Source organism: Scylla paramamosain, unplaced genomic scaffold, assembly GCF_035594125.1.
Source record: "Scylla paramamosain isolate STU-SP2022 unplaced genomic scaffold, ASM3559412v1 Contig57, whole genome shotgun sequence".
Lineage (NCBI taxonomy): Eukaryota > Metazoa > Arthropoda > Malacostraca > Decapoda > Portunidae > Scylla > Scylla paramamosain.
Window position 1 is genome coordinate 330,001 of NW_026973722.1, and position 21,244 is coordinate 351,244.

The 21,244-nt window shown below is 41.7% G+C and overlaps 1 protein-coding gene and 1 long non-coding RNA gene across 40 annotated transcripts in view; one reads left to right on the forward strand and one right to left on the reverse strand.

The window, feature by feature from the left end:
* The window catches only part of LOC135098359 (uncharacterized), a 64,865-nt gene extending 56,150 nt beyond the window's left edge, over positions 1-8,715 (forward strand). For 6 of the 17 annotated variants that reach the window (XR_010266889.1, XR_010266892.1, XR_010266893.1 and 3 more), the window contains exons 2-6: positions 2,471-2,570; positions 5,030-5,131; positions 5,661-5,760; positions 7,427-7,561; positions 7,929-8,715. This is a non-coding gene — a long non-coding RNA (uncharacterized LOC135098359). Of the gene's footprint in view, positions 1-1,224; positions 1,358-1,610; positions 1,815-1,952; positions 1,990-2,303; positions 2,571-5,029; positions 5,132-5,660; positions 5,777-7,426; positions 7,562-7,928 lie in introns of those variants that run through there. The other 11 variants (XR_010266887.1, XR_010266886.1, XR_010266885.1 and 8 more) reach the window with 11 other exon arrangements.
* LOC135098357 (uncharacterized) overlaps positions 6,012-21,244 on the reverse strand; it is a 49,809-nt gene continuing 34,576 nt past the window's right edge. Inside the window, exons 3-10 of one of the 23 annotated variants that reach the window (XR_010266870.1) lie at positions 20,343-20,581; positions 19,624-19,753; positions 14,134-14,240; positions 11,790-11,941; positions 10,880-10,987; positions 9,712-9,964; positions 7,441-7,523; positions 6,862-6,879 (exon numbers count right to left, since the gene is read on the reverse strand). Coding sequence is in view for 12 of the 23 variants with exons in the window: in XM_064000675.1 (XP_063856745.1) it covers positions 6,874-6,879; positions 7,441-7,625; positions 10,880-10,987; positions 11,790-11,941; positions 14,134-14,240; positions 19,624-19,753; positions 20,343-20,581 (927 nt within the window). In the remaining 11 variants the exon portion in view is untranslated. Of the gene's footprint in view, positions 6,880-6,960; positions 7,141-7,440; positions 7,626-9,003; positions 9,965-10,879; positions 10,988-11,789; positions 11,942-12,219; positions 12,296-13,224; positions 13,349-13,412; positions 14,241-14,822; positions 14,937-17,976; positions 18,373-19,623; positions 19,754-20,342; positions 20,582-21,244 lie in introns of those variants that run through there. The other 22 variants (XR_010266867.1, XM_064000677.1, XM_064000676.1 and 19 more) reach the window with 22 other exon arrangements.

Sequence of the window (21,244 nt, forward strand, 5' to 3'; positions counted from 1 at the left end):
GTTCACTTCCAGCTGTAGTACGTATGTTGACTTAGTAATTCAATATTGCAAGTGAATCTCAAGGAGCAACAGACATTTATGTACTAATCAGATTTATTTAATTACATAACTTACGGTATCTACAATATGAGAGAGAGAGAGAGAGAGAGAGAGAGAGAGAGAGAGAGAGAGAGAGAGGGCAGCTACCCGTGTCAAGGAAGATAAAATTGCCATGTACAGTAACTAGTGTTTGTGGGGGAGGGTATTACTGCTTATTGGTATGGTAATGTGTTGTGTGTGTGCTCGTGTTCCTTACGCAGGAGGGGGCACAGTATGGTGGTATATACAGGCATTGTAGGGCGGCCTTCCCTGTCGTTGGGTTGTTCTTATGTAATTTTGCAAGTTTTGTTTCTGAAAATGAGGGTTTGATTTTTTTTTTTTTTTTTTCTGCAGTGGTCGTATAATATTTAACTTAGTATCAAGAACTAGCTCACTTCACTGCAGTTTGTCATCGGGTAAATTACTAGATTAGCAGCGCGGCTCTCATTTCCTTTTTTTTTTTTTTTTTTGTTTTTTCGGCTTGTAACCCCTACAATGTTGGGGACCTGGTGGGAAAGCGGGGATTTTGGGTAGGGAGCCAAAATAAGCCTAAATACCGCCTCTTACCACCAAAAACAAGTAGGGAGCTGCCTGCTGTTAGTGTTATGATGACCGCCATGTTTACTTATCATGGTACTTGAATATCCACTTGTGTTTATACTTTACTATGCTACACTCGTCCAAGGCAAGCAATTATTTTCTGCAATTAGTGTTCATACCTGTGGCAATATTTCTCGATTGTGTTCCAGGAAATCATTGTGAGATGTCTCACAACATGTGAGATGTTGTAACTTTAAAACATTTAACTAATTAGCCATCAAATGAATAATAACCCTAAACTGTTGCACTGCATTGTAGACATTTCCAAGAGTTCCCCAGACAGAGGCGGGCAGACAGAGGCACCGCCCCGCCAGTCGACGACCTCAGCATAATGACGTGTTTTTACTCCCTCAGTGTCCACATTTCATGAGCTTCATTTTGGAATTGTATCGGTTGATATTAAATAGCGACTTCATGTTGCACTAAAGGACACTAACATTTAAATAATAATGATTGATTCATTGCGTGTTTTAAGACGAGCGAACTACCAAAAGCCATCTTATTACCTCTCACCCCATCACTAGCGCGTTGGAGGGGGAGTTGATGCCTCTCCCCCCCTCCCTCCCTCTCTTCTCGAAGACTGTCACGCAGCGGCAAGTATTCGTTGTGTTGTGAATATTGGCGTCAGTGTCACGGGGCGGCGTCGGTGTGGCAGGAAAGCGACACGTGGTGTAGGTAGGTAGGTACCGTGACGCAGCCACTGCAGGTGAGGTCTGAGAACTGGTGGAAATTAAGCAGTATCTGTTGGGGTTGTTAGGTAATAATGGCGGGTTAAATAGAGGTGGCTTACTTCCACCCCTCCTCCCAAACCCCCTACTTTCACCACTCTTCCGTCCTCACTCCCCTCTAAATATTGGGGAGCTTTTAGAACGAGTGGTTGTCACCAGGTGGCAGCACAGACACAAACTCTTCTCTCACATACAAGCAATATCAGATATACCTACAGATATACCCTATCCATGAAGCCCTCAAAAATATGTGGCCTCATGCTGGTCACCATCTCTGTTGATAACACCGAGTGACTTCACATGCACTGAGGATCTTTGCAGGCTGCTGAGTGGTGGTGGTGGTTGCTGGTGTCCAGGTGTGGGAATACGTGTCAAGTCACCGACCCCTCCCAGCACTGGCCAAACTCTGTCTCTCTCTCTCTCTCTCTCTCTCTCTCTCTCTCTCTCTCTCTCTCTCTAGAGTGAAATAGTTATCCAAACAGCCTATTAAAGAGAGAGAGAGAGAGAGAGAGAGAGAGAGAGAGAGAGAGAGAGAGAGAGAGAGAGAGAGAGATGAAGGGGAGGGAAGGCCCACAGCCAAAAGGTGTGAATGGATTTACTTGATCCCCTTCCTTTGAGTGAACTGCCGCCCTTCGTATGGAAACCTTTACTTGTTAAGTTAATCCACCAAAGATTAGAAGATGTGGAAGGTTAAGTGGAAAAAGACCTGCCCTGGGCCCATCATTTTTATGAGTAACTTTTACCAGAGACGAGGGTGTGAAAAAATTAGTTATCCATCTTGGTGATGAACTCTCTTAACTACTAGTACTTATCACATCTTTCCTGACTCCCAGACCTTCATGAAGCATTTCTTTTCTTTCACAGCCATGTCTATGCATTATACTGGCTAGAAATTGCACAATCTGCTTCTTTAATTGTTTCCTTTCTTGAATGTGCATATAAATGTTTTCAGCTGTGCATTCCATGCTGTGTAATGTTGTAGTGAATGGTTAAATTCTAGACTAAGTTGTGAGTCAAACATGTATCAAGCAGCAGGAGTATTGATGTGTGCGTTTTCCCTGCAGGTGGTAACACGGAGAGCAAGTGGAAGAAACCTTGGGAGACTTCCATGACTCAGGAACAAGCACACCTCACTGGGAGCCTTGTGACTGACAGGTGGTTCAGGTGAATACTGTATTTTGTTGGCACAATTGAGAATTCTCGGTCCAAAATTCCAAAATCTGAAAGTTTTTAATTGTCATGTCATGTCATGTCCACAAAGTGGTGGAAAGGTTTGCACTGAAAAAAAGAAAAAGAAAAAAAAAGAAATGATGAATTGTAAAGCCCACAGACCAAAGCTCTGGTGCTTGACTTACTGCAATGGAAGGCATCAAAAACTGGCAGGTTGTCATCACACACATGCTCTGAAGATGTGATGCTCAGTTTTCTAATCTGACTGTGTGCTGAGTGCATAACAGAGGTGATAGTATCTGGTATGGAGGCATATATCTCTCACTTTTCTTCTCGACCTAAACCTTCTAAACCTTGGTTTAACACGACCTGTTCTTGTGTTATACATGGTAGAAAGGTGGCTTACACAAGGTATTTGAACCTTTCATCCCCAGAATCTCATGCGCTTTATATTTCTGCCCAAAGTCATGCCACATCTGTTCTCCAACTAGCCAAAAACTCCTTCATTAACAGAAAGTGTCAAAATCTTTCTAGATCTAACTACCCTCATGACTTCTGGCAACTAGCCAAAAACATCTCTTCTTTGCTTCTTTTTTCTCTCCTTTATTTCAACCGGATGGCACCACTGCTATCACATCAGTCTCTAAAGCCGAACTCCTTGCTCAGACCTTTGCTAAAAAGTCTACCTTGGACAATTCAGGGCTTGTTCCTCTCTCTCCTCCACCCTGCTGCTGCTGCTGCTGCTGCTGCTGCTGCTGCTGCTGCTGCTGCTGCTGCTGCTGCTGCTGCTGTTGCTGCTGCTGCTGCTGCTGCTGCTGCCTATTAAAATTCTTTGCAATGATGTTAAACCATCGGAATGCTTATGGACCTGATGGGGTCCCTCCTATTGTTCTCAAAAACTGTGCCTCTTTGCTTGTGCCTTGCCTAGTCAAACTCAACTCTGTCTGTTACCATCTACCTTTCCTTCTTGCTGGAAGTTTGCCTACATTCAGCCTGTTCCTAAAAAGTGTGACTGTTCTAATCCCTCAAACTACTCATGTCTTGTTGATTTAATTTCCTGCCTATCTAAAGTTTTTGATTCTATCCTCAACAGAAAGATTCTTAAACATCTATCACTTTACAACCTTCTATCTCATCACCTTTTATGTATGGATTCTGTCAAGGCCACTCTACTGGTTATCTGGCTTTCCTTACTGAGTCGTGGTCATCCTCTTTTAGAGATTTTGGTGAAATTTTTGCTGTTGTCTTAGACATATCAAAAGCTTTTGATAGAGTATGACACAAAGCTTTGATTTCCAAACTACCCTCCTATAGCTTCTATCCCTCTCTCTGTAACTTCATCTCAAGTTTCCTTTCTGACCGTTCTATTGCTGCTGTGGTAGACGGTCACTGTTCTTCTAAATCTATTAACAGTGGTGTTCCTCAGGGTTCTGTCCTGTTACCCACTCTCTTCTTATTATTCATCAATGACCTAAACCAAACTTCTTGTCCTATCCACTCCTATGCTGATGATACCACCCTGCACTTTTCCATGTCTTTTCGTAGATGTCAAACCCTTCAAGAAGCAAACAGCTTATGCAGGGAAACCACAGAATGCCTGACTTCTGATCTTTCTAAAATATCTGATTAGGGCAGGGCAAACTTGGTATTGTTCAATGCCTCAAAAACTCAATTCATTCATCTATCAACTCAACACAACCTTCCAGACAACTATCCCCTCTTCTTCAATGACACTCAACTGTCCCCCACTTCTACATTGAACATCCTTGGTCTCTCTTTTTCTTATTAATCTAAACTAGAAACTTCACATCTCATCTCTAGCTAAAATAGGTTCTATGAAGTTAAGCATTCTGAGATGTCTCCACCAGTTTTTCTCACCCCCCCCAGCTGCTAACTCTGTACAAGGTCCTTATCCGTCCATGTATGGAATATGCTTCACATGTCTGGGGGGGTTCCACTCATACTGCTCTTCTAGACAGGGTGGAATCAAAAGTTTTTCGTCTCATCAACTCCTCTCCTCTAACTGTCTTCAGCCTCTCTCTCACCACCGCAATGTTGCATATCTAGCTGTCTTCTACCGCTATTTTCATGCTAACTGCTCTTCTGATCTTGCTAACTGCATGCCTCCCCTCCTTCCGCAGCCTCGCTGCACAAGACTTTCTTCTTTCTCTCACCCCTATTCTGTCCACCTCTCTAACATAAGAGTTAACCAGTATTCTCAGTCATTCATCCCTTTCTCTGGTAAACTCTGGAACTCCCTGCCTGCTTCTGTATTTCCACCTTCCTATGGCTTGAATTCCTTTAAGAGGGAGGTTTCAAGACACTTATTCATCAATTTTTGACCACTGCTTTGACCCTTTTATGGGACTGGCATTTCAGTGGGCATTTTTTTTATTGGATATTTGTTGCCCTTGGCCAGTGTCCTTCCTACATAAAAAAAAAAAATTCCACAGACCGACTGGGAGACATGACGTCAGTGCCACCACGCAGGGAGTAAAACCAAGAGGAGGAAGAGGAGCATTCAAGAGACATCAGCTGGCCAGCAGTCCATTCAGGTGTGCCTTTCATTGCATCATTATTTGTCCATAATTTCCCTTCTGGGGTTGGACAGCCCATGAGTATCTCCCACTTGCAGCTGTAGACAATTTCTTCCTTATTGTTGAGTGTTGTCATGCCTTCCTCCACACACCATCTCAAGATCTTCCCAGTGGTTTCCTTCCAAGTACTCTAATGCTCTCCTCAGTTTGTGGCCCTGATTTGTAAGTGCCAGGAAGACTATGGTGAAGGCAGACCACAAACCTTTCATTGGACATGAGTGGCGAACGGCAGTGAAAATATGGCAGTGTCTGATTCTTTGCACCAAAACACAGTGTGCTTATTAACAGATTTATTCACTGTTCACTCATTTGCTCATCTCTAAAGGAGTGAAGAGTGTGCACTGAAGTAAGCATTGTAACTGGTGTGTGTGTGTGTGTGTGGTGATGAAGTTCAATATTAGGGTTGTCGTCTTGAAAGATTTCATAAAAGTACTGAATCTGATTTGGAATTCATGTTGCAACAAAAACTCTCCCTTCTTTGCAACAGTTTCACAACAGGAAGTGAAGGATGAAGCATGAAGGTTTTAGGCCAAAATGAACAGACAGCAATCAGGAATGACACGTCCAGCAAAACCGGCAACACAGCAGTGAGTATGCGTGCTGGTACGTCAGGTCAGGGGTGAAGTGTTTGGATTGTGGGCTAAAATGGCTTGCTTATACATGAATATCTTTCACACTGGAGGAGCTGGGGTGTGTGTGTGTGTGTGTGTTAGGGGTGTTTGGGTGTTGATAGGCTTGTTTGTAGGTGTTTCCACCTGCTTATCATCCATTTTAGTTGTTCTTCGCTCTTTCATCTTCCCTCTGTCATTCATTTTATCTATTTTTCATTATTAGTGTACAGTCTTTGCCTCTGTCACCTCCTCTAATATTTATCCAGCCCTTCCTTGTCTCTACATATCTAGTCCTTCTTTGCCTCTATCACCTCTTGTCTAATATTTATTCAACCCTTCCTTATCTCTGTATATCTAGTCCATTGCTTCTATCACCTCTTCTGTCTAATATTTATTTATCCAGTCCTTCACTTCCTGCCTTTAGTTAGCATACACTCCTCACCTCTTCTGCCGTCTATATTCACCCAGTCCTTCCATCCACACACCACAGGAATCTAAATTAACACACATTTTCCAATATTCTTCCTTTCATTAACCCCTCACTGTATTTCCAGAGTGAATACTTCCCAGACCATCCAGTCATTTGTACTGTTTGGGAAGTCTTTCATGAACTCTTGCTTGAACAGAAAATGTTGCAAAATTTCTCACAGGGACTGACCAGGTTCCTCTCTTAGGCATGGAGAGAGAGAGAGAGAGAGAGAGAGAGAGAGAGAGAGAGAGAGAGAGAGAGAGAGAGAGAGAGAGAGAGAGAGAGAGAGAGAGAGATATTTGTGAGAGGCTGTGGGGAGTGACTGGGTTTGTCAACATACTGTGGGTCTTTGGATTGTGAGAGAGAGAGAGAGAGAGAGAGAGAGAGAGAGAGAGAGAGAGAGAGAGAGAGAGAGAGAGAGAGAAAGGGGGCAGGGGGGAGGATTTATTTTTCTTTTATTTATCTTTTCTATCTTTCTCTCATTTCTTCTTTTTTTCTTCCTCTTCTATTAACCTCATTCTTCTCTCATGTCCTCTTCCTTCTTTGTTGTCTTCTCTCTCTCTCTCTTTCTCTTTCTTCCCTCCTTATTATCATCTATCTTCTCCTCTTCCTTGTTTCTATCACTTCTGGAAAAAACAATGCAAATATAAATAATACATTTTGAACATAATAATAATAATGATAATTAATTCTCACAATCAGTAACATTCTCTCTCTCTCTCTCTCTCTCTCTCTCTCTCTCTCTCTCTCTCTCTCTCTCTCTCTCTCTCTCTCTCTCTCTCTCTCTCTCCTTTATTTCATCCTTCTCATGTCCCCCTCTTCTCTTCCTTCCTTCCTTTCTTATATTCTTCCTCCTCTTTTCTTTGTCTCTTCTGTCAGTCATTCCTCTGAAATATGAATGAATTTAGAATAATAGTAATAAATTTAATAAAAATAATTTCTTGTATTCTCTCTCCTACACATACGCAAAATTCTCTTAATAGAAATAATTTCTTGTATTCTCTCTCCTACACACACAAAATTCTCTCTCTCTCTCTCTCTCTCTCTCTCTCTCTCTCTCTCTCTCTCTCTCTCTCTCTCTCTCTCTCTCTCTCTCTCTCTACAAAACCCCTTCTTTTACTCTCACATACTCAAAAACTCCCTCCCACTACTCACTCAAACTGATCCTCTTAGACACACACACACACCCAGGCTTCCAAGTTGATAATCCAAAAGCCAGCAGATGACAGCTTCCTTCCAGCACACACTTGTATCGCCCAACTTGACCTGCCTGAATACAAGCTGATACAGTCCATGCAGCAGAGTAAAGTTTGAATGAACCTTTTTTTGTTGTTATAACTTGTGGTGTGGTCCAGCAGTCTTCCTTTTCCCACTTTTTAAGAGGGGAGAGAAAGAATGGTGGATGACACCACTTGTAAGGAAGACACAAGTTACTATAGTTTAGATGTACTAAAAATTTTTGCACACTAAATGTTTATTACTGAAAAGCTTTATATATATATATATATATATATATATATATATATATATATATATATATAATATATATATATATATATATATATATATATATATATATATATATAGATAGATAGATAGATAGATAGATAGATAGATAGATAGATAGATTGATTGATTGATTGATGGAGATATACAGTGGTCCCTCTTGTTTCAGTTTGGCAATAGGTTTGAACTGGTACCAACACCCAAACTGGCACATCAGATCCACTTTTGGTGCACCACTCGCTGACGTAACAGAATGGTGTTGATCCAGTTTGTCGTCCATGTGCATTGTTTGATTTTTGTGAACCTCCCAACAGCCATCTTACTGTTTTTTTTTTGCTGCAATTAACCACATCTTTGGTGTGGAGCCTCTACAAGTGGTGGAGGGCATGGACACTTGGATATGGATGACACTGGTTTGGGTGCCAAATATTAATAGTGCACCTACACAATTACCACACTCGATCCTCTCACCAGGCTTAACTATAAATAATTAAAGGTAAATAACATCTGTCATCTATTATCTATTGTATTCTATATTGCTGTTAATGTTTCATGTATACTGTAATGTCTTTGCTTTCAAATGCAAGTCAAAAGGGTGAACCCCATTTATAGTACTATTCACGTTTGGCAAATTTCACTTTTGACATTGGTTTGGCTACACTAATTGAACTGCTAACAGTGAGGGACTACTGTAAATGTAGTAATAATTATAATTATAATAATAATAATAATAATAATAATAATAATAATAATAATAATAATAATAAAAAGTAATGATAAAGTGCAAGACATGTTCATTAACGCAATTATTTTCTCCAACATGGAGGAGTGAGGAGGCACATCTGTCTGTGATTAGGGAATGCAAATGACGATGTTCCAAGGACGTCACCCTGTCCTGGGACATGACATGAGAGAGAAGAGGAAAAAAGGACTCTCTCTCTCTCTCTCTCTCTCTCTCTCTCCTCTCTCTGTCTCTCCTCTCTCTCTCCTCTCTCTCTCTCTCCTCTCTCTCTCTCTCTCTCTCTCTCTCTCTCTCTCTCTCTCTCTCTCTCTCCTCTCACAGAGTTTCCATAACACCAAACTGCTCTGGTGTTAATTTCATGAGTTGCTGAATAATAGAAATGGGAATGTTAGTTCAATGCATTTAGCTCTGAGTATGAAAGAATGACAAGAAAGAATGCAGAGGACACTAGAACACATGCACAGAAAACTGAAAGATTTTTAAACTTTTGAATAGGTGTAGGAAAAAAAAAAAAAAAAAAAAAAACTGCAAAATCAGTGTCTCCTTAAAACAACACATGACAGCAATGATAACTCACACAACAATAATGCTTGATGAAGACTATATTTCCAACACAGATTTATGACAACATTTGGCAAAGCTGTGCACTGTTTACTTGTGTTAAAACTATGCCATGATTTGAGAGGAAAGTTGGTTAGTCATTATAGGGTTAAGATGATATAAGGGTGTTTATTTTAGCTAATTTCCAATGACTCCTAATATAAGATTAAAACTTTAATGATTAAGTAACTATTTCATTGTTTACATTCATTTACACCAAAATTTCGCAACTACAACCTCAGGGATGTTTAGTTAATCCAATTTTGTTCACAACTACTACATTTTTTTCCAATGGTTTACCCATAGTACAACACAAACAACTACAATATCATTCATGCTATTTCATTCCAAAAAAAAATTCACAACTATGTACATGATCTAGTTTACAATAAAAGGATTTTGAACAATAGTTTCCCCATTAATCAACCCTAATTTTTTTTCCAGCTACAAAGAACAATTCAACTACAATACCATTCATGCTATTTCATCCATTTGAAACTTCACATGCATGTGATTTACAGTACTTTACCCAAAAAAAATTAAGATCAACAATGTTCCCATCAATCAACCCTTTAAACTTTCCCACCTACAATCTGACAAGTGGAGTCACCAGTTTTAAATGTCAATAGTTATCCAAGATTGAATTTATGCCTTCCAATCCTCTGTGGGTCTTGGAGGCATCCATGAGTCCCACTGTTCTCCTGAGAGCAGTGCAGGAGGTTGCCTTCAACATAAACCTTCTTGACAAAGTACTTGGATGACTTGTTGCAGCTTTGCTCTTTTCTGAAGATGACTGCAGCCTTCAACTCAAGGCACAGCTTCTCCAAGGCACCCATCATACTGTACTTTATTAGCCCAGTGATCTGTGGAGAATAAGTAGTGGTGATGGTGGTGGTCCACCTCTCCAATACAAGAGTTCACCATTATTAACAATTTTTCATCCTTTTCACCAGTAAACTCTGGAACTCCCTGCCTGCTTCTGTATTTTCTTTTCCCTATGACAAATTTTTTCATGAGGAAGGTCCCAAGACACTTCTCCAATCTTGGATAATCCTTACCACTACACACCAGCAGACATAAAAATACCGTGAAGGATGCAACTCCCTTTTTAGAAGAGCCAGAGGTCACAGGAGCAAAGGTGATGGGACCCTCCATGCCCTCAACACTCATATCAAGCCCCATTATCACCTGCATCACTCGGGAACACACCATCACCACCATTACCATTGTGTTGTGGCATCATATCAGTGGTATAATAATTGTAAGAATACAAGGGAAACTGCAAGAAGCCGTCTGGTCTACACATGACAATCCCTGCATGAAATGTGCTTACCTATTTTCACTATCATCCTCATGCATAAATTTGTCTAATCTTTTAAAGCTCCCTAATGACTCAGCACTAACCTAACTACTGAGTCTATTTCATTCATCTATCATTCAATCTGAGAACCAGTTCCTTCCTATTTCTTTTTTAAATCTAACTTTATCAAGCTTGACATGAAGAAACTGAGGATAGTGATAATGGTTGCTATTTCTGATTATTATTCTTACTTCCATTAACACTCAGAATATGAAGTCTGTCTTTATTCTTATTTTGGGTCCCCAGTTGAAAGGGATAGTCTCATTGACCACTGCACTACAAGCCAAATAGCTTAAAAAACACCCTTAAAATGAAAATGATGGCTACTCTTCACAACCACAGTGCTGCATCCCTCTTTTCTAAACATCTTCACTCTAACCCCTACTTCCCTGCTCCCTCCAATGACAGCCTCCCTCACCTCTGGGTTCACTTGAGGAGCTGCCATCAGCCACCCAATGACATTCATTTGCAGGTTCTTGGTGACAGTTCTCCTGGATCTTCAAATTTTCAGGATACACCACCAAGCCTGTAAGGAGAGAGAGAGAGAGAGAGAGAGAGAGAGAGAGAGAGAGAGAGAGAGAGAGAGAGAGAGAGAGAGAGAGAGAGAGAGAGAGAGAGAGAGAGAGAGAGAGAGAGAGACTGTATGTTAGATGCAGACAAAATGATAAAGTAAGGTATTAAAATCTTGCATGCAAAAAAAAGATATGCACACTAATAAATACTTAAATTACAAAAACGTTAAAACATCCATAAACTCCTTGCACATCATACTGAGCTCACACTCCTCTCATTCCCTCAGATGCTACCCAACAACTTTATTTAAACAAATAGATAGATAGATAGATAGTCACAAACACACTCTTATTCCCTCCAAGACACAACAATGACTTGATTTCAACAGAGATAGACAAAGACACACACACACACACACACACACACACACACACACATCAGGCTTGGGTCTGAGTACATGTACTCAACCAGATTCCAAATGTAGTGCAGTGGTAGATGTATAGGTACAGGTAAGGTCAGGGTGACACAAGCCTGTCCCTGGGGAAGCCAGGTGGTCTGGATTGGTACCAGTGAAGTCATATGAGTTACAGCCACTTCAGTTCCCACTCCTGCTGCTAATCTGTCAGCACCTTTGTGTAAATATGTGGAGTGAGAAACAGCTGTCAAATGCCGTCTGGACTGACAGGCTGCTGCACTGAGAGGCACACAGCAATCCATCCCCATCAGGTATCAAGCGAGATTCACCCCAAACTCTCCACATTCACACAGATAGACAGACACAATACACACAGAAATAAATCAATAGATACACATACACATACAGACTTGGTTACCAGGAGAGACAAAGTGGAGATGCCAGCCAGCAGGTACAACAGACACCTGAGCAGCAAGTTGGTATCTAACACTGACCTCACTGATGACGACATCTACAGGAATTGTTGACAAGTTGTTCTTGGGTAAATAGATCCTGGAGGAAATACACAGAAAAGATCCATTATTGCAGGGACAAACAAAGGCTGGATATTGAGGGGATACAACAAAGAGTTAAGGAAAGGGAGGTTTTTCACTGAAGGATCAAAGAAAAGCTGGATATTTGGAAGGGCAACAGGAAAGTTGAGAAGAGGAAAATGTTGGAATGATACAAAAAATGCATGTGTTTTCTGTCTGTGCATAAAACACACACACACACACACACACACACACACACACACACACACACACACACACACACACACACACACACACCTCTGTAAAGATCTGGGCCTCACCTTGGCCATGCACTCACATCCCTCCCCAGTATCTCAATCAATATCTTTTGATCCTGAGAAGAAACAAGAGAACTATGTGGAATGAAAGAGACAAAATATACACAAGAAAACAACAAAACACAGTCACTGGACTAACCATCTCAGTGACGTTTAGAAATACTTACTGGAATTTTCAAGGGTACTTCATGTTTCTGGTTTAACAAGTATTCTGCATCACCAGAAAAAAGAAACACCTATGAGAACATGACTCATTATCATGAAAACAGTCCTTATGAAAGTTGATGGGATTTTCCAAGGACATTTTTTTCATGATTGAGGAAATAGTTAATAGTATTCTGCATCATCAACCAAGCAATCATAAAAACCAGACTCCTCTTTTAAAACAGCTCCCATAACACCTCAAGTATTCCACAATATGGGAATAAAAGTTAAGGTTCCCCGCACTTCTTACCACAAACCAGACTCCTCTTTGAAAACAATTCCCATAACACCTCAGGCATTTCACAATATGGGGATAAAAGTTAAGGCTCCCAGTGTGTCTTACCACAAACCAGACTCTTTTAAAACAGTTCCCCTAACACCTCAGGCATTTCACAATGTGGGGATAAAAGTTAAGGTTCCCCGCACTTCTTACCACAAACCAGACTCTTTGAAAACAGTTCCCCTAACACCTCAGGCATTTCACAATGTGGGGATAAAAGTTAAGGTTCCCCGCACTTCTTACCACAAACCAGACTTTTTGAAAACAGTTCCCCTAACACCTCAGTCATTTCACAATATGGGGATAAAAGTTAAGGTTCCCCGCACTTCTTACCACAAACCAGACTCTGAAAACAGTTCCCATAACACCTCAGGCATTTCACAATATGGGGATAAAAGTTAAGGTTCCCAGTGTGTCTTACCACAAACCAGACTCTTCCTCTTTGAAAACAGTTCCCATAAGACCCAAGGCATGAGAGTTAAGGTTCCCTGTGTGTCTCACCACAAAAACTGCTCCATCCAGGAGAGAGCCACCAGCACCCACAAACTTGAGGGAGAGGAAGAAGGGGTGAGCGGCATGGAGGATCTCTGGGTATTTGAGAAGGATTTCCTTGGCCATCCTTGTGCTGCAGAGAGAGAGAGAGAGAGAGAGAGAGAGAGAGAGAGAGAGAGAGAGAGAGAGAGAGAGAGAGAGAGAGAGAGAGAGAGAGAGAGAGAGAGAGAGAGAGAGAGAGAGAGAGAGAGAGAGAGAGAGAGAGAGAGAGAGAGAGAGAAGGATGAAGGAAAAGACCAGGAGGTAGAGAATGAGAAAAATGCAAGTAAATGAGGAAGACAAGGAAAAGGTGTGTGTGTGTGTGTGTGTGTGTGTGTGTGTGTGTGTGTGTGTGTGTGTGTGTGTGTGTGTGTGTGTGTGTGTGTGCGTGCGTGCGTGCGTGCGTGCGTGCGTGCGTGCGTGCGTGCGTGCGTGCGTGCGTGCGCGCGCGCGCGTGCGTGCGCGCGTGGGGCAAGGAGGGGATGAGGGTAACTATGCATGATAGAAAGGTTTAAATTGTGTGTGTGGAGGAAAGTGTGCATTAAAGGAAGAAGAAAGAGGAATACAGGATGAGTGAAGAAATGGATAATGAAGGATAAGGTAGAGGAAAAAGAATACAGCAAAGATGAAGAAAAGATATTATTGAAGGATACATGATATGATAAGAGGGAAAAAGAATACACTGCAGGAGAAAAAGGATATCACTGAAGGATATAACAGAAAAGTATAATGAAGGATAGAACAGAAGCAAAAAGAACACAGGAGGCATGAAGAAAACAATATTACTGAAGGATGCATGAGGAAAAAAACACAGTGCAGGTGAAGAAAAGAAGATACTGAAGGATATAACAGATGGGTGATAAGGACAGTCATTCTCACCACATCCTCCACACCCTCCAACTGCTTCCATCAGAACAGATCGGTGTGCAAGGACTTGACCATGGGGTACTCCTTGATGACCAGATGTGAGGGATACACCACCAGTCCTGTATGGGAGACAGATAATAAACTGCACTCCCAAATGTTTTGCTCTCTCTCTTACCTCTGATACTTTCAGTTGTTATGGTGTTTTCAGGGGTTTTTCATGGTTCCAGTGATGGTTCAGCAAGGATTCTGTATCTTTAATAGTCTGTAGTGTGAGGTATTGGGGTTTTAAACAGTACATCAACATGCAATACATTTTATCCTAACTTCCATAAGTATGTACATCAGTATACAAGATTTTCCTTTATGTAAGAGAAACTCTGGCTAAGGCCAACAAAAAGGGGAGAGAGAGAGAGAGAGAGAGAGAGAGAGAGAGAGAGAGAGAGAGAGAGAGAGAGAGAGAGAGAGAGAGAGAGAGGAAAAAATAAAAAAAAAGAAATTAAATGAAATAAAATAAAATGAAATAAAATAAATAAATAAATAAATAAAAATAAAAGGGCCCACTGAGGTACCAGTCTCTAGAAGACAGAGCCAAAAGAATTACCCTAAATTTAAGAAGTGTCTTGTATAAGGAAGTACAGACATAGGCAGGGAGCTCCAGAGTTTACCAGACTGACACCAATACTCGAGAGGACTCCACGTACCAGCTAGCGGAGACAACAGCAACCTTGGCTATGAGTTGCTGTCTCACGTCAGGCGCCTCAAATATGACGTTCTCAAAGGTGAGCATTGACACGGCCTCATCTGGTACATACAGCCTGACACAGGGGCTGTTGTCAGTATTTGTGTTGGGAAGATATGGGTGGTGATATTTTTATTTATTTATTTTTTCAAGTAGGAGGGACACTGGCCAAGGGCAACAACCCTCCCCCTCCCCCCACCAAAAAATAAAAAGACCCACTGAGATGCCAGTCCCATAAAAGGGTCCAAAGCAGCAGTCAAAAATTGAAGGATAAGTGTCTTGAAACCTCCTTCTTGAAGGAATTCAAGTCATAGGAAGGTGGAAAGACAGAAGCAGGTAGGGAGTTCCAGAGTTTACCAGAGAAAGGAATGAATGATTGAGAATACTGGTTAACTCTTGCATTAGAGAGGTGAACATAATAGGGGGTGAAAGAAAGAAGAAAGTCTTGTGCAGCGAGGCCGTCAGAGGAGGGGAGACATGCAGTTAGCAAGATTAGAAGAGCAGTTAGCATGAAAACAGCGGTAGATGATAGCAAGAGATGCAACATTGCAGTGATGAGAAACCGGCTGAAGACAGTCAGTTAGAGGAGAGGAGCTGATGGGACAAAAAGCTTTTGATTCCATAATGTCTAGATGAGCAGTACAAGTGGAACCCCCCAGACATGTAAAGCATACATGGACAGATAAGGCCCCTGTACAGAGTTAGCAGTTGGGGGGGGATGAGAAAAACTGGTGAAGATGTCTCAGAACATCTAATTTCATAAGAGCTGTTTTAGCTAGGGATGTGATGTGAAATTTCCAGTTTAGATTATAAGAAAAGGACAGACCAAGGATGTTCAGTGTAGAAAGGGGGACAGTTAAGTGTCACTGAAGATGGGATAGTTATCTGGAAGGTTGTGTCAAGTTGATAGGTGGAGGAATTGAGTTTTTGAGGCATTGAATAATACTAAGTTTGCTCTGCCCCAATCAGAAATTTTAGAGAGATCAGAAGTCAGGTCTTCTGTGGCTTCCCTGCATGAACTCTTTACTTCCTGAAGGGTTGGACTTCTACAAAAGACGTAGAAAAGTGCAGGGTGGTATCATCAGTGTAGGAGTGGATAAGACAAGAAGTTTGGTTTAGGTCACTGGAGAATAATAAGAAGAGAGTGGGTGATAGGACAGAACCCTGAGGAACACCACAGTTAGTAGATTTAAAGGAAGACTAGTGATCATCTACCACAGCAGCAATAGAATGGTCAGAATGGAAACTTAAGATGAAGTTACAGAGAAAAGGATAGAAGGCACAGGAGAGTAGTTTGGAAATCAAAGCTTTGTGCCAAACTCTATCAAAAACTTTTAATATGCCCAAAGCAACAGCAAAAGTCTCACCAAAATCTTTATAAGAGGATGACTAAGACTCAGTAAGGAAAGCCAAAAGATCACCAGTAGAGTGGCCTTGATGGAACCCATACTGGTGATCAGATAGAAGGTTGTGAAGTGAAAGATGTTTAAGAATCTTCTTGTTGATGATTGATTAAAAAAACTTTAGATAGGCAGGAAATTAAAACAATAGGATGGCAGTTTGAGGGATTTGAAGTCACCCTTTTTAGGAACAGGCTGAATGTAGGCAAACTTCCAGCAAGAAGGAATGGTAGATGCTGACAGAGTTGAAAGAGTTTGATTAGGCAAGGTGCAAGCATAGAGGCACAGTTTCAGAGAACAATATGAGGCACCCCATCAGGTCCATAAGCCTTCCGAGGGTTTAGGCCAGGGAGGGCATGAAAACATGACTGTGAAGAATTTTAATAGGTAGCATGAAGTAGTCAGAGGGTGGAGGCGAGGGAGGAACAAGCCCTGAATTGTCCAAGGTAGAGTTTTTAGCAAAGGTTTGAGCAAAGAGTTCAGGTTTAGAGATAGATGTGATAGCAGTGGTACCATCTGGTTGATATAAAGGAGGAAAAGGAGAAGCAAAGTTATTGGAGATGTTTTTGGCTTGGTGCCAGAAGTTACAAGGGGAGTTAGATCTTGAAAGATTTTGACACTTTCTGTTAATGAAGGAGTTTTTGGCTAGATGGAGAACAGACTTGGCATGGTTCCGGGCAAAAATATAAAGCCCATGATATTCTGGTGATGGAAGGCTTAAGTACCTTTTGTAGGCCACCTCTCTATCATGTATAGCAAGAGAACAAGCTGTGTTAAACCAAGATTTGGAAGGTAAAGAGTGAGGAATGTACACCTCCATGTCAGACTCTACTACCTCTGTTATGTACTCTGCACACAGACAGGTCTCTGACATGGAAGCAGTAGTCATTCCAAGGAAAATCAGCAAAATACCTCCTTGGGTCCCTGCAGCTAGCAGAGGCAAAATCCTAGAGGCACTTCTGCTTATGGGGATGCTGAGGAAGGATTGGAGTGACAGGACAAGATAAAGATATGAGATTGTGACTGGATGAGCCCAACAGAGAAGAGAGGGTGACAGCATAAGCAGAAGGATTAGAGGTTATGAAAAGGTTAATAATGTTGGGCATATCTCCAAGATGGTCAGTAATACAAGTAGGGTGTTGCACCGATTGCTCTAGGTTGTGGAGGATAGCAAAGTTGAAGGCTGGTTCACCAGGATGGTCAGTGAAGGGAGAGGAAAGCCAAAGCTGGTAGTGAACATTGAAGTCTCCAAGAATGGAGATCTCTGCAAAAGGGAAGAGGGTCAGAATGTGCTCCACTTTGGAAGTTAAGAAGTCAAAGAATTTTTTAAAGTCAGAGGAGTTAGGTGAGAGGTATACAGCACAGATACATTTAGTTTGAGAGTGACTGTAATCGTAGCCAGATGGTGGAAAACTCGGAAGATTCAAGAGCATGGGCAAGAGAGCAGGTTAAGTTGTTGTGCACATAAATGCAACATCCAGCTTTGGATTGAAAATGAGGATAGAGAAAGTAGGAGAGAACAAAAATGGGGCTAATGTCAGTTGCCTTAGACACCTGTGTTTCAGTGAGGAAAAGAAAATTAGGTTTAGTAGAGGAGAGATGGTGTTTTTACAGACTGAAAATTGGATCCAAGACTGCAAATGTTGCAGGAGTTAATGAAGAAAAAGTTGAGCGGTGTCAAGACACTTAGGGTCGATACCAGAAGAGCAGTCTGACCTGGGGACATTTGTTGTCCCCTCCCCCGATGGTGACTCTATGAGGCTGGTGTAGGAGTCTCCATGATAATTGAGTGAAGGGTGTGTGTGTAATTAGATGCTTGTAGTTTTGTGTGAAGGAAGAGAGTTGTCTTTAGAGAGCAGGCTGTGACTGTCCCCTTTTCTTGTGAGACACTAAGGGAAACATTCATTGAGGTCACAGCTGCGTTTAATGATAAGTTCACAGCACCCCATCATCCAGTGCTTTAGACATCACTGGGAGTAATTATCATTTTGGCAGGTGCCTGCTGCCTCCTCCTTGTAACATTCTCTTCTGTTTCTTACTTGGCATACCTCTGGATAACCTCAAAGTGTCCCTCAGCAGTCTTTGCCAGCAGTTTGCCCACAAATGTCTGGCCTGAGGAGGAGAGAGAAGAGGCTCAGGAAAGAAAATACAGTACAGATGCAATTCCTCTCAACTTCTGTGCTTTCTTATGGAAGGATAACAGAGAGGGTATAATTTTACTCCCTTCATCTATCTACTTATCTATACACCAGGCCACCAACCCCAGACAAAGCAACACTCACTCACACACACATCACTCACACTCTTAGGCCCACTGGTCTCTGGTGGGAAGGAACAGTGTTGTGGACCTCCCTACAACACCCTAGTTACTGTACTTACAAGACTCTGCTATGGTTATGGTCTTCACAGAAGATAGTAACACAATTCCTCTCATAAATTTTATGAGTCATGTGGATGGTCTGGCACCAGCATGGCAGTACATACATGCCCTGGCCTCACCTTAGGCCAACTGAGTACTGACTCATTATCCAGTAATTACTGTCCCACTCCCTCCCCTCCCACCACTTAGGGATAACATGCCACACATCTGAAAAAGTCTCCAAAAATCATGCACACACAAAAAAACAGATACAGTATAATTATGAAAAACAGCAAAACATAAGGAGTACCACAAGGTGTAATCTAAAGCCTGAGTGTAAACAAGCTATGTCTCAGACACACTGCTCAAACTTTGGCAGATTGTTGCCAAAGTGCTGGATGATTTTTCAGTGTGCACAGACCAATGTTGCTTTTTGCACACATTTTCATTCAAAAAAGTTAATTACAGTCCCTTCATTAACTTAGTAATTTCTGTCCATCTCCTCACCTTGAAAGCCTCACCATCAAACATTAAGCCAGAATTTTTGTAAACAAACTGAATGAATGTATCATGATAATAGAAATAATATTGCTTTATTACTTCATGCATGTATGCAAAAAATAAACTTGACTCGATTATTCCTGTCTACCACACCTTTAAAGTCTTGCCATCCAAGCACTGGGCCAGAGTCCTTGTCAACAAACTGAATGCCTCTTGATAACAGAATTAATATTGTTTTATTACGCTATCCCAAAAAATTTAACTTGATTTTGTCATCTCCTCACCTTCAATGCCTTGCCATCAAACTACAATCCAGAATCTTTGTCAACAAACTGAACAATAACAGAAATTATATTGTTTTATTACTCTATAAAAAAAAAAAGAAAAAAAAAATCATTCCTGTCTGTCTCCTCACTTCCTCACATCATGTTAACAAAGATTATATTATTTTATTACTCTTTATATGCAACATTTAAGTCAATCATGCCTGTCTGTCTCCTCACCTTGAAAGCCAGGCCATTAAAAACCAAGCCAGAGTCCTTGTCAACAAAGTGAACAGTGATGGTGGTGGGTTGTCCGGCCTGCACTATGCTGGGCTGCTGCAGGACCATTGCTGCACTCATCTGTGTCAAGCTGAGGGGAGGCCAAAAGAAGACCAACTATTACATCACTTATGCACTGAGGGGAGACCAAAAGAAGACCAACTATTAGATCACTTATGTGACTCCAATAGTAATTATATCTTGGTAAATACTGAGATCCTTTTCTCTCCTTTTTGGTATGTCAGACTTGCATTTCCCTCAGTATCCTGTCAAGGTCTAATCCCTAGAGACACTATTAATGTACCCTGATTAAGTTGAATTTAAAGGAGATAGGAAGGAATTGTTTTTTAAATAGAGTGGAGGATGAATGGAATGGACTCAGTAATGAAGCTGATTATTTAGTGACCTTTAAAAGAAGATTACACAAATTTATGAATGAGGTTGATAGGTGGAAATAGGTAAGCATGCTTTGTACAGGGACTGCCATGTGTAGGCCTGATGGCTTCTTACAGCTTCACTTATTTTCTTATTCTTCTGTTCTTACACCAGACACTTGTGCTCCAGCTTTGGATGGTTCTTTTTGACCTCTCTTTAGGGACTGGCACTCTCATTGGGCTTTTTTAAACTTTTTGTTGCCCTTGACCAGTCCCCCTCTTACATAAATAAAGACCTGCACCTACCTGAAGGTCTCCTCCAGGGTGGTGGTGAGGGCTGGAGCATAGCTGGGGTAGATGATGGTGAAAGTGAGGTTGTAGCCTTCCCCGGGCTTGCTGACAGACAGGTTGGTGAAGATGGCAGTGCCATTCCTGTTGGGAACTGTTGTGGTGCCCATGAGGATGGCACCTGGCGGACCTCCCAAGAGACTTGCCGTGACCTGCCAGGGATCACTCTTGTGGCCCAGGTCATTGGTGGGTGCACCCTGCAAGAGAAGAGAAGAGAAGAGAAGCAAGAGAGAGAGAGAGAGAGAGAGAGAGAGAGAGAGAGAGAGAGAGAGAGAGAGAGAGAGAGAGAGAGAGAGAGAGAGAGAGAGAGAGAGAGAGAGAGAGAGAGAGAGAGAGAGAGAGAGAGAGAGAGAGAGAGAGAGAGAGAGAGAGAGAGAGAGAGAGAGAGAGAGAGAGAGAGAGAGAATAATTATTGGTGTATCTTTGAGTCCTTTCATGGGAACCAAAAAGGCCTGAAAGTTTACTAAACACACACACACACACACACACTAAAAATCCAGCCATCTACGTCACTGAGAGTTGCCCTAGTGGAAATACAGAGTATGAGAGTTCACACTGGTTCTACTCGTTGCTGTTCCATCTCCAAAGCAGTTAAATTGTTATAATGAGCGGTGAAGGGGGGTCTACTTCGGTCCCCACCATGTTGTTTATGCCAATGGTCCGGGGACCGTCTCGAAGGCTAGACAGAGAGACCTCGGGATTTGGGGAAGAGGACTGAAGGGTCAGGAAAGCAATGATGAGAAGGAGAATTATCACACTGGAAACTGAAATGAAGGAAATGAAGGATAGATTTGACAAGATGGAGAAGATGGTTGAAACTTTGATCACCGAGAAGGGGGTGTGGAGAGGTGCATAAGACG